The sequence below is a fragment of the Elgaria multicarinata genome, chromosome 7 (assembly GCF_023053635.1).
Source record: "Elgaria multicarinata webbii isolate HBS135686 ecotype San Diego chromosome 7, rElgMul1.1.pri, whole genome shotgun sequence".
NCBI lineage: Eukaryota > Metazoa > Chordata > Lepidosauria > Squamata > Anguidae > Elgaria > Elgaria multicarinata.
This window is the reverse complement of record NC_086177.1, coordinates 55095238-55108341: the sequence shown is the minus strand read 5'-3', so window position 1 is coordinate 55108341 and position 13104 is coordinate 55095238. Positions and strand designations below refer to the sequence as shown.

General features: G+C 42.9%; 1 protein-coding gene across 1 annotated transcript in view; it reads right to left on the bottom strand.

The window, feature by feature from the left end:
* The window catches only part of DLGAP1 (DLG associated protein 1), a 166447-nt gene that overhangs the window by 35200 nt on the left and 118143 nt on the right, over positions 1-13104 (bottom strand). The window contains exons 5-6 of the mRNA XM_063130592.1: positions 8650-9023; positions 3194-3285 (exon numbers count right to left, since the gene is read on the bottom strand). Of these exons, the coding sequence (XP_062986662.1) occupies positions 3194-3285; positions 8650-9023 (466 nt within the window). The remainder of the gene's footprint in view (positions 1-3193; positions 3286-8649; positions 9024-13104) is intronic.

The window sequence follows — 13104 nt, the reverse complement described above, 5'->3', positions numbered from 1 at the left end:
CATAGAAACCCAGGAACTGCCCATATCATTTCTTTGGATGTTTGTTAATTGCTTGATCTGAAAAGAGGCAAAATACCATCATAAATTGAGTATAGCAAATCCTCCTCTCATTTGGCTGTGGTAGTGTGCAGCCTTAATTAATCTAGACTTTTCTCCCTTGTTGATAAATCTCCTGTTTGTTGTTTATTCGTTCAGTCGTTTCCGACTCTTCGTGACTTCATGGACCAGCCCACGCCAGGGTTTTCTGTCGGCTGTCGCCACCCCTAGCTCCCCCAAGGTCAAGTCTGTCACCTCCAGAATATCATCCATCCATCTTGCCCTTGGTCGGCCCCTCTTCCTTTTGCCTTCCACTTTCCCTAGCATCAGCCTCTTCTCCAGGGTATCCAGTCTTCTCATTATGTGGCCAAAGTACTTCAGTTTTGCCATTTCCCCCCAGTTTGCTATCTACTGGGCGGATGTGAAAAAGGAAAATAGGCTTGGGCAGAATAATCATTTTTATAGAGACAAATGTTGCCCAGAATGAAGAGCTTCATATTAGCTCATGTTATTAATTTATGTTTCATCTATTTTTTAACAGGTTCATGGAACTAGCTACTGCAAGTCCTTTGATATTTGAATGCCCAGGTATTTTAAACAGGAATGACTCAAAAATAGTTGAGATATATTTTGTGAACCGCCCAGAGAGCTCCGGCTATTGGGCGGTATAGAAATGTAATAAATAAATAAATAAATAAATAAATATTTTGAAGTTTCTTTTGGGTTTGAAGTGGTGTTTGTAGGCAAAATAAGTCAGATTTGTCATAATTTATTTTAAGACTAGTATAGTGTTGAAAAGTGGCCAACATTTTTTTTAAGTTCCAGTATAGCTGTTTCAGGATTGGAAAGAAATAGAAGAACATTATCTGCAAAAAGAGTAATCAAGAGAATAGTGGGTCCTAGGGGTTCTACAGCAATGGCAAAAAGGGGAAAGTGGGCACCCTTGTTGTGCTCCCCCAGGCAGTTGTATAGGTAGTTTGGGTTTGGAAGATCAGCAGGGGAAACAACGCAACGTCGGTTGTTTCCCCTGACCCAGCGCATGCAGATCACATGACCGGGATTGCCCTAATTACTCATGCTGCGACATGGGTTACTGTGTTGTCTGAAACATGCACATGGCACAGGCGTAGTGCATTTGCACCTACTCTACAACCTGTTATTTGCAGTAAGGGCTGCAGGTTGGGTGAAAATGAATTATGCGCACATCGTGCACCGTGTTCGGACGACACGGCAACCACAACGTGGCATGAGTAATCCTGGTTGGGCGACTGGCATGCGTAGGGGTGGGGGAAACAACCGATGCTGTGCTGTTTTCCCTGCTGATCACCTGTGAGAGTGCACAGGGAGCTGCAATGGAGAAGGGGGAAACAGGTGAAAATGGTCTCCTTCATAGTTCTGCTGATGGAAACCTCTGATAGTTCATACAGCAGTCTGTCCACAGACTGAAACTAATTGGATCCAATCCAATGTGTTTAGAATTGAGGTGCCGTGCCATGATTCTAAGCACAATTAGTCGGAAGTATGTTCCACTAAAATTAAAAACACTGCTAGCCTCTAGGAAAGCAAACTGTCTTGAATTCCCAAGAGGCCTGAAAAACAGGATATAAACGGAATAAATAAAATTATATCAGTGTAGAAGTGCTTAATTGATTTTACCAAAATATAGTACCTTCTTCTCATGACTATCTCACTTTCATATGCCAAACTTCTAAAAACACAGACTTTATATGTATATCATAAACTATTATTCATTGTTTATTTCAGTGTCAAAAGATTTCTTATTCCCCTAAATAAATGGCACCAAGAAATACAGAAACTTGATATTAGGTCTTTGCACTCCAGATAAATGATTTGCACCAGCTACAGTTTATCATGAAATGATTTCAGATACAACTTTCAACAACTAGGTTACAAGTTGTAAGGTAAAACTGAGGTAATACTTTGGCAGATTCTCTTCTCTGATTGCATTGGAGGCGGATTGTGGTTACTGGGACAGGAGGTGCAATTCCTTTCCTCACACATTCCACAGCACTGAAAGCAGATTCTGGAAATAAACACTGTCTCAAAATAGACTTTGGTGGTTCATTTGGGCATAATGACAAGCTATTAGATCAATTATATGTCTTCACTGAAACAGTAAAGATTTCTAACAGATTTACTTGTTTGCTAAATATCCATCTCAAATTGTCTGTCTGTGTCTGTGTTCGATCTGAGGCAAGGAAAATTCATTCCATTTACAAGTCTATTACTTTAAGAGGCACTGATTTATATTCATTGCGCCATGTTAACAAAATATATGAGACACCTAAATGGCAACAATAAGCCTTTTGTGTACTAGAGGAGATAATTTTCTGACAATTCAGCTTCAATCCCTCATCAATCAGCAGTTTTACTCTGGAAGTACCTGATGGGTTAGAATTTATATCTTTGCTAAATTACAGCAGTAACTCCCCATTTATCACAACTATCCGAAATAACAATTCTTAAAAGATTGCATAAAAATAATTGTTTTATAGGATCCAAAGATCTCCTTAATGCATTTCCTAGAACATTATAAATTGTAGTACAAAGAATGTGTGGCCATCATCATACTGCTAATTTGAAAAACATTTTTTTCTGGCTTGGGAAGGACTAGAGTGGGCCTTCATTACTTTTGAATGTGTTCATTTATTTTTCCTTAAGATGATGTCACTGCTTGTTTGTGCAAGGATGCAAATATGAAGGAATGTCTCTCAGAAGCTAAAAGCAGAACCCACCCTCTTTTCCAAGTACAGCTGATTAACTTAGCTCTCTTCAGACATTCCCCTCACAATGGACCCACACATGAAGGAGGAGGGGAGTCATCACAAGTAGCCATGCGTGCTTTGTAGTATTTCGTCTGGTGTCATTACCTACGAGGCAGACGTCTGCAGGTATGGGGCCTTTATTGTATGCGTGAAGGCCCCCCCTCTGTAAATATTTGTGGTGTAAGTGTCGGTCCAGCAAGTGAGGGAAACATCAGAAGAGAGCTTGTGCTTGTGTGTGTGTGTAGCACACATGTAGGACTTGGATTGAATCCTCAGTGTCAGAGTTAAATTGTTCCCACTACCATCAGTATAGTTGCCAACCACTGATAACAGACAGTGGACTTTAGAATATCAAATTAATATTTGCTTACCACTTCTCCTCCTCTACTTGAACACCTATGGATTGGAACTTACTGGTTGCTCTGGTTTCACTTGAGCTAGAGGATTCCTCTCCACCATCAACCTAACAGAATAACCAAATAGAAATAGAATGAATGACATTGTGTAACATTATTCAAGGGTTTATTTACTTGGTTTGCACATTACACTAACCCATGGTTTATTTAACCCATGGGTTATTGAATTCTGGGTTGTCATGATGTACAGCTGCACTAACAAACCATGGTTTATTAACCACAAACAACACAGAAAGAGAACCTCTAGTTTGTTTAGGGTTGTGAGTTCTGGTTTATTTAAACTATGGGGGTTATCGTTATGTGTGAAACCAGAACCATAGGTTATTCATGGGTTGTTTCGCCAGGCTACAGAGATGGTGAGTAAAAGCGGTAAAAGAAAAGAAGTCAGCTGCTTTACATGCCAGTACTACAGCGTTGCAAAGGGATTTGGAATACTGGAAGGTGGAAGGTGAGGGAGGAGGGAAACAAACAACCAGGAATTGAGAAAACGATCTTTAAGTAGGGCAACAAACTATGGGTTAAACCTGGGTTAAAGAAACCATGGGTTAGCGTTATGCGCAAACCAGTTCCCCGTATCTTAGCAGTTTTTCTAGATTTCTCATTACATTTCTGTTTAAAGAGCTCCACATCAGATTGGCTGAAATTTATGCAAACTTTGGGGTAACCTTCATTGCCACGTTCCAATAACTTCTTTAGAATATTGATCAATTAGTTTCATGCATTATCTCTGCTTTGACTAAATTTTGTTAGGGACTCAGCGGATTATAGCAGGATTTTAAAAACAGATGAACTGCATATTACTACAATGGATTGATGATTACTGGAGGTCATTGCAACTGAATATAACATCTGTGCCTCCATAGTGTATTTTGCAAGTGTATTTTCGAATATGGGCTGGAATAGATAAAGCAATTTTGTGGCAGGTGTGAAGGTAAGGCAGATGGATGTTCAATATCTAATGCCAAAATGAGAGCTGGATAAGCAGTAGCTCTCAGGATACCCGGTGAACATCTCAGACATTTTCCTGATCACTGGCAATGGCCCAGTTTGCACATAATGCTGAATTGTAAATAATTTAACCCATGAATTGGTGGGGTGAGTGGGAGTGAGCAAGCACACTGTTTTCAGCATTTTCCTCATTTCCACTTTCTATTAACAATCCAGCATTGCCCTTTACATAGATTGTTAGTGTGACATACAAACCCAGGCACTCTGGGTTGTTTAGGGGTTAAACCCACAAATTGAGATTACATGCAAACTGAGCCATTGTGGATGTTATTTACCTATGGTAAATGCTCTGAATCCTTCCTACATCATCCATGGAAATACACACACACACACACACACACACACACACACTGCAAGTTTCACTCCAGTAGGTTCATGAGCTTTCCTTGCAAATGGTCCCATGCTCAGTCACTTGTATCTCCAAGTAGGGCTGGGAAAGACTCCTGTCTGAAACCTTGAGGACCCTGAGTGGGCAACCATGGGGCTGGATGACACACATCATGGGAGGGTAGAGGCTGGATGACACAAACCACCCACTCAGCCTTCCCCAGGCTGAAGGACATCAAAGGGGCATGGCTAAACCTCTTGACATCACTTGGGTGCATTGGGATGACAATCCTCACAGCGGATCTGCTGGGAACTGGCTTCACTGTGCATGGGGCTTCATCCATTGGGGAGGGCCCATATGCAGCAAAGCTACATCACTTGCTCTGCACCTTCTCCCATTGGGAAAAGACATGAAGCAGGCACCCGTCCTCTGCAGGAGCTCCTGCAAATGATGGACACGTTCACTGCCCAACTTCACTTGTCCTTCCCCTTCCCCTTCCCCTGTGTTCAATTCCTTTTCTATTTTTTTTGTTTTTGTTCAAAGTTTACAATCACCGAACAGATGGTAACAAATGGCACGCCAAAGACACACCAATTGTCTGCCTAGTCTGCTGGCATTACCTCTCATTCTGGTTCTCTCTTATTCCTCCATTCATGCAATACTCTTGCCATGCTTTCCAGTGACCTTGCATTACACTGCAAGTCAAATTTCTGAAAGGGGCTTGTCCCTGTACTCCTCTCATCATCATCATCATCATCATCATCATCATCATCATCATCAAACATTGGAGTGGAACCTAAGACCCACAATTCCAGTCCCATGAACAGAGCAAGGCTCTTCCACCTTCTCATCCCTTCCAGTGTGGCCTCCAGTGCACCCTCCTACCCTCCAAAGCCATGCCTGAGGATCAGGAAATCCTCTGGAATACATTCAGTACAGCAGCTGGACTTCAGCTGCAATGGAAAATTGGCAGAAATCAGAGACCCGCCTTGGTTGGATCCAAGTCATTATAGCCAGCATGATGTAACTGAGAGCCAGTGTGATGTGGTGGATGGTGTGTTGAACTGGGACTGGGGAGCCCCAGGTTCAAAACCACAGTCAGCCATCAAGCTTAATAGGCAACCTTGGGCCAGACACTATCTCTCAGCTTAACCTACCTCACAGAGTTGTTGTGAGGATATAAGGCAGGGGGGAAGCGCCATGTACGCCGCCTTGAGCTCCTTGGAGGAAAGGCAGGATATAAATACAAAAGAAATATTGTTTTAGAGATTACTTTCCTTCTTCATGTTAAAAATCTTATTCTTGTGATTAGTTCATTGTACAGGCTCCTGATTGAATGCCTCCTCGTTTACATGAAACTGGGCCCTATTCAGGGGTTTGGTATACAGATAAATCGAACCCGTGGCTAGATGGAGCACTTCAGCCCCACCTCTGTCCCTTGGCACATCCACTGCCCTCTACAAGTGGAGGCTGATACCTGAAGGAGAACTTCTAGCCATTTGAATCAGCATGTTGCAAAATCTGCCTCCTGGTATGCATGGAAACACTCCACAGATACAGGATGCTCTTCAGACCATCACCCTCCATAAGTAGAGGGCAACAGATATGCCATGGAAGAGGGGCAGGACCAAAGACCATATGGAATGTGTTAAGTTTATTTGTGTGTGTGTGGAGTGTGTGTGTCAAAGCTCTGGTGCAGGAGAAATAGTGCTGGTTCAACAACTTCCTCTCTGGAGGCCCTACCTGTTATATGAGATGCCCAATTAAAAGAAGAGAGGGACACATGTGCACGGTGCCAGGGAAGGATGTACCACCGTTTCTGTTGTTCTAACATGCCAAGACCTTGCTACCTTTGGCAAAGAGCCTTCTGAATAGGGACTCGCATGTTAAAACTGTTCCCTTTCTGCTTTTCTCTGTGCTCTCTGCATTGTGGCCTTCTGGGATTAGATGGTTGTTTGAGCAATACTCACAATCATTCCTGGATTTCTGTGCATGCCAGCTTAAGAACAGCATTTACTGCTCTGAAATAGTGGGTGGCTTGGATTGTTAAAATGGCAGTCGGCCCAACTAAGGTTGTTTTTGTTCAGCAAGCAAGATCCAGAAGATACATAGCAAGGTGGCAAGCAATCAGGAACATACTGCATATCTGCCTTTATTCTAAGTAGGGCAGACGGTAAGTAAAATTGTAATGTCAAAGAATTTGGTGTGTGTGTAGGGGTGTGTGTGTGTAGGAGTGGGAGGGAGCTGCCGGTGGTGTTTGCTTCTTTCCGTCTGAGGTAATGAAAGTCTGATCCAAATGTGCAGCGAATGGGAGGACTGTACCAATGTAGTCAGAGTGCTAGACTAGGACCAGGCAGACCCAGGGCCAAATCCTCACTCAGCAATGAAGCTCACTGAGTGACCTTGGGCTCAATCCCCCCACCCCACCCCTCTCTCTCTCCCTCTCTCCCTCTCATCTTAATTCATACCACAGGAACAGGATTGCTATGAGGATAACATTAGAAGGGGGGATAACATTATATGCCAGGGATGTTAAATCTCTGGCCAGGGTTCAAATCTGACCCTCTGGCGTTCCCCAGAATGCCACACACCTCACCTGGTGGTTCCTATTCACCCCCCCCCCCAGCTATCATTTGGTGGCTTCCTGGCTTTTGTACGATTTCCTTTCCATTCTAAGAGATTGAAATCTCCTAAGCCTTAGTTACTTCCAGTAAGAGCTTGAAGTTAAAATATGCTGTTATTTTTGATAGCTTGGCCTGACCCCCTTTTGCCTCTGTCCCCACCGCCAGGTTCTCCGAATCCAGCTCTAGCGCCAAAAGAGTTTCAACACCCCCTTTATATGCCACCCTGAGTTCATTAGTGAAAGGATGGCTGGACAGCGAGGCAAACAGCTGGGCCGTCCGATCCAACTGCCCAGGGAGGAAGGGAAGGTTAGGAGGCAAGGCTGTTTCTTCGAGGCCCACCTCCAGGCCTGTTTGAACTGTGATCAGCCCACCACGGCAGCAGGTCTACCTGCTCTGTGGAGGCTGGTCAGTGGAGGCTGGTGGCTCTGATGTTAAGAGGTGTGTGAATCCGCTCTGGGTTTCAGTCAGAACCCCAAAGAAGCTAGCTCCTTCAGAGTTCTGACTGAAACCCAGAGCGGATTCACAGCCTGACTGACATTGGAGCCACCAGCCTCCACTGATGGTGCTGTCATTTTGTAACTAAGTAGCGCAGCCTAAATTTGCTTTTCCCCTCTTTCCTCCCAATCCTTTCTCCTTTTGTATCATAACTTTTAGACTGTAAGCAGGGATGGTCTTATTATTGATCTTTGTAGTCTGCTCTAGGAGTGTTTTTACAACTGAAGAACAGGATAAAACAGTTTAAATAACTAACTAAAATACAAGGATTCTGCTATACAGGGGAGCGGTTACTTGTCTGCAAGCATCCCCCAGGTAAAAACGCCATCCCACATTAAAGTTTGCCACCTCAGAGAGAGAGGGGGGGAGGGAGGGAGGGAGGGAGAGGGACCGCTAGTTCCCATACATTTGAATCAGACTGAAGTTTAATTTATTTTAAACAAGGGTGAATCAGACAGATCTTATCCTTGCGCCCTCCCTGCTGATTTAACAGCTAAATAGAACAATGCTGCTGCATTCAAGTGAGTAACAGTTGTTATGTGATGCATGAATAAGCAGTGACAATTCAGCTAAACTGGCTGAAAACATTTCTCTGGTGATAGTGCAATGTAAATCATCGCTTTACACATTCTCTTTCAGTGATTTCATTCATGCTTTCCTGACTCCTGCTGGGTTATGAATCAGAGGTTTAGGCCTCTGAGTGCTAATTCAAATAAGCAGAATATATTAAACAGCCAGAAGCCTTGCTAAACCCTTACATCTAATATATTTAAGATTAATTAATGAAACTTGAAGGGCTTAAAAGGAAATCTAATTGCCATTTAGGTTATCTAAACTAAAGTGGAACTGGGAAGTAACCAAAACAAAGGGATTCGTAGCTGGACTCTTTCAGAGATTTTTTAAAAAAATGGCTCAATGCCAGTGATGGTGCTTCAGTTTCTGCCTTTTATTTATACCTGAATTCCAATGGACAGACATCTGTTTTTCTTGAAATGCTCCCTCTTTCTGTCGTCTGCAGTAACAGTGGCAACGGTGGTTGTGGTGGTGACAGTCGCAGTGTTGTTGCCCACATGCTGGCTGGCTGGGCCATGGATCTGCGCATTGGCTGCTTCAATGGCAGCTGTCAGTGCCTTCATACTGTCCAAGCTCTCTGTGGAGTTGCTAAGTCCTGACTGACTGATGATATCTCCCCTCTGTCCATGTCCATCCATGTAGGCATCTTGAGCAGATTCTGTGCTGCTCTGGGCTGTGATAGAGATAAAGGGTTTGGTGGTGGTTCTTGGTGGGACTGGAGGTGGTGTCTTCTTATATGTGGTAATGCAAGAGGAAACTAAAAAAAGAAAAGAAATTTAGAAGTAGATGTAGAAAAAGCTTAGCTGCCAGCGCATCTTCCTCCCTCCCTTCCTCCCTCCCTCCCTAAATCCACAATAAGGACTCCAAACAAACAACCTGAAGGTAAAAAACAAACAAACCAACTACTACCACTTACCAGTTCAGTAAAAATAAATAAATGTGCTGCTCAGTTCAGAAGAGACAAGATTACTCCTAGAGGTTTATTAATCTGCAATGTGGATGTGTTTAACATTGAGTATATACAAAAGCTTCCAAAGGACTGCACACTATTTCCTTGATTTAGTATAGGGTTGGGCAATTTGTAGGCCAAGATTTGGAGGGTCACAACTCCCATCAACTCTCCCCATTGACTATGCTGAATAAGATTGATGGGAGTTGGCCAAAACATCTGGAGGGGCACAGATTGCCCCCCTCCATGTAGTAACCTTAGCCCTGGCTGTATTTCTATATAATTGGTTAATATTCAGAACGGAAGAACGCTGCAGTCTTTAAAATCCTCCTGTAAATCTACCTTTTACTGCTGCCATAGAAATCTGGCTCACCCCATATCAGTTTCAGGATGCACCTCCTACAGTAGCATATTTTCTAACCAGTTATCAGCTATTTTTAAATGAACCCTATGCACAGTATGGGTTAAATTCAATGTCACACAAGCAACATGCAACAGGACTTCCCCTTCCTCTCCTCCCTGCTGTGCCGCTCTCAGATCTGCTTTGGCGGAAGGAGGAAGCAGATTGGGGTGATGGGGGCAGGGGAAATCTCTTCTGCCAGGGGGTTGCTTGTATCCAGTCATTAAATACCTGGGCGGGATTTTCTATGGAAAGTCATTAACATAATGTCTATAATATATTAAACGTACTGAAGAAATTTAGAAACTTTTTTTTTTTTTAAAAAAAAAGACTAATTCCAGGAGAGAGAAAATGTGAAGCATGACATTCATTCATCAGAGAGACAAAAGAAGTTCTCCCAGCACCTGCTTTATTCACAGTCAAGTATGGTAGCAACATTTATTATTAACAACAATTGTGAGGCACAAGATGATTTAGCAAATTGTTTTAATTGGTAGACATCTGTGGAAAAGGAAAGGAAAGGAACCTCTCATGCAAGCACTGACTCATTACTGACCCTTGGAGGGACACCAGCTTTCGCTGATGTTTTCTTGGCAGGCCTTATAGCGGAGTGGTTTGCCGTTGCCTTCCCCGGCCGTTATTACCTTTCCCCCAGCTAACTGAGTACTCATTTTACCAAGCTCGGGAGGATGGAAGCTGAGTTGACCCGAGCCGGCTGCCTGAAACCAGCTTCCGCTGGGATTGAACTCAGGCCGTGGGGAGAGTTTCAGCTGCAGAAACTGCTGCTTTACCACTCTGCAGCACACAAGGCTCAGACATCTGTGGGACCCACACAAAAAATGTGGCTAAATTACAGATGTTTCTCTGTCTATTTGCTCTGTGCATTCTTGCCGAACCAGAATCCATGTGGCATTAAATGTGGCAAACTCAAAGGTAGATTACCCACCCACCCCTATAATCTTATCGAGAGGCAGCTTATATTTAGCTGTTTAATCAAAGGTTAAGGCTGCAATTCTACACATACTTACCTGGGTGTATGACACAGTGCAATCAATAAAATGTACTCCTGAGTATTGGTTTGAGAAAGAACACAGCTTGTATTTATTAGTCAGAAAGAACACAGCTTGTATTTATTAGTGAGTCCAAGGCAAACTTTTGATGTTTTGAAGGGTGTTGTTCAAAGTATTAAAAGCCTATGTTTAACAATAAGCCGTAAGTATAGCATCTATATGCTGTACATCTTTACATTAACTTTTGTCAGAAAATTAAATATATATTTTAAATTGCTAATAAGGAAACCCTAAGTTCTGCATATCTACTGGGAGCACATTACACAAATCATGGCACATCACTACTTTTCATTGGGCCATACACCACCAGGGAAAACCACTGTCTGGTTGCAAGACCATGTCAGAATCTGGCATGCTTTATGTTGTAACACAGGTTTCAAAAGATGCTATCCAAGGAGGACTCCAAATAATAATAATAATAAAAAAAACACTTTAGGTACAGAATTCAACCGGTTTTGGACTCGCAGATTGCAACATAACTTTATATTAGTAACCCAACCTCAATCATGTGAACCAGACAATGAAAATGCTGTGATTGGAATAGAATCATAGAATCATAGAATCGCAGAGTTGGAAGGGGCCTACAAGGTCATTGAGTCCAACCCCCTGCTCAATGCAGGAATCCACCCTAAAGCACAGATGTTTGTCCAGCTGCCTCTTGAAGGCCTCTAGTGTGGGACAGCCCACAACCTCCCTAGGTAACTGATTCCACTGTCATGCTGCTCTAACAGTCAGGAAGTTTTTCCTGATGTCCAGCTGGAATCTGGCTTCCTTTAACTTGAGCCCGTTATTCCGTGTCCTGCACTCTGGGAGGATCGAGAAGAGATCCTGGCCCTCCTCTGTGTGACAACCTTTTAAGTATTTGAAGAGTGCTATCATGTCTCCCCTCAATCTTCTCTTCTCCAGGCTAAACATGCCCAGTTCTTTCAGTCTCTTCATAGGGCTTTGTTTCCAGACCCCTGATCATCCTGATTGCCCTCCTCTGAACACGCTCCAGCTTGTCTGCGTCCTTCTTTAATTCTGGAGCCCAGAACTGGACGCAATACTCTAGATGAGGCCTAACCAGGGCCGAATAGAGAGGAACCAGTACCTCACGTGATTTGGAAGCTATACTTCTATTCATGCAGCCCAAAATAGCATTTGCCTTTCTTGCAGCCATATCACACTGTTGGCTCATATTCAGCTTGCAATCTACAACAATTCCAAGATCCTTCTCGTTTGTAGTATTGCTGAGCCAAGTATCCCCCATCTTGTAACTTGTATTTGGTTTCTATTTCCTAGATGTAGAACTTGGCATTTATCCCTATTAAATTTCATCCTGTTGTTTTCAGCCCAGCACTCCAGCCTATCAAGATCACTTTGAAGTTTGTTTCTGTCTTCCAGGGTATTAGCTATCCTACCCAATTTGGTGTCATCTGCAAATTTATAAGCGTTCCCTGCACCTCCTCGTCCAAATCATTAATAAAAATGTTGAAGAGCACTGAGCCCTGTGGTACCCCACTCGTTGCCTCTCCCCAGTTTGAGAAGGTTCCATTGATAAGTACTCTTTGAGTCCGATTCTGTAGCCAACTGTGAATCCACCTAATAGTTGTTCCATCTAGCCCACTTTTAGCTAGTTTGTTTTTAAGATATATTGATTCTTGTTCTAATGTTGTTCCCCGCCTCGATCCAAAGGGAGAGGCGGGTAAGAAATAATAATAATAATAATAATAATAATAATAATAATAATAATAATAATAATTCAGAATGTCATGTGGTACTTTGTCAAAAGCTTTGCTGAAGTCAAGATATATGACGTCCACAGCATTCCCATGGTCCACAAGGGAGGTTACCTTATCAAAAAATGAGATCAAATTTGTCTGACAGGACTTGTTCTTGACAAATCCATGTTGGCTTCTAGTGATCACCGCATTGATTTCAAGGTGTTTACAGATTGACTTCTTTATAATCTGCTCCAGAATTTCCCCAGGGATGGATGTCAGACTGACTGGTCTGTAGTTCCCAGGTTCCTCCTTTTTGCCCTTTTTGAAGATAGGGACAACGTTAGCCCTCCTCCAGTCGTCCGGCACCTCACCCGTCTTCCATGATTTTGCAAAGATAATAGACAAAGGTTCTGAGAGTTCTTCCGCTAGCTCCTTCATTACTCTAGGATGCAGTTCATCGGGCCCTGGAGATTTGAACTCATTCAAGGAAATTAGGTGTTCTTTGACCATTTGTTTATCAATCTCAAACTGCAATCCTGCCCCCTCAACTTCTGCTTCACTTTTTCCAGGGGGGTCATAGACCCGTTTTTGGGAGAAGACTGAGGCAAAGTAGGAATTGAGCACTTCAGCCTTTTCTTTGTCGTCTGTTATCAATTTGCCATCCTCATTAAGCAGTTGAACCACCATTTCTTTCCTCTGTCTTTTACTACTCACGT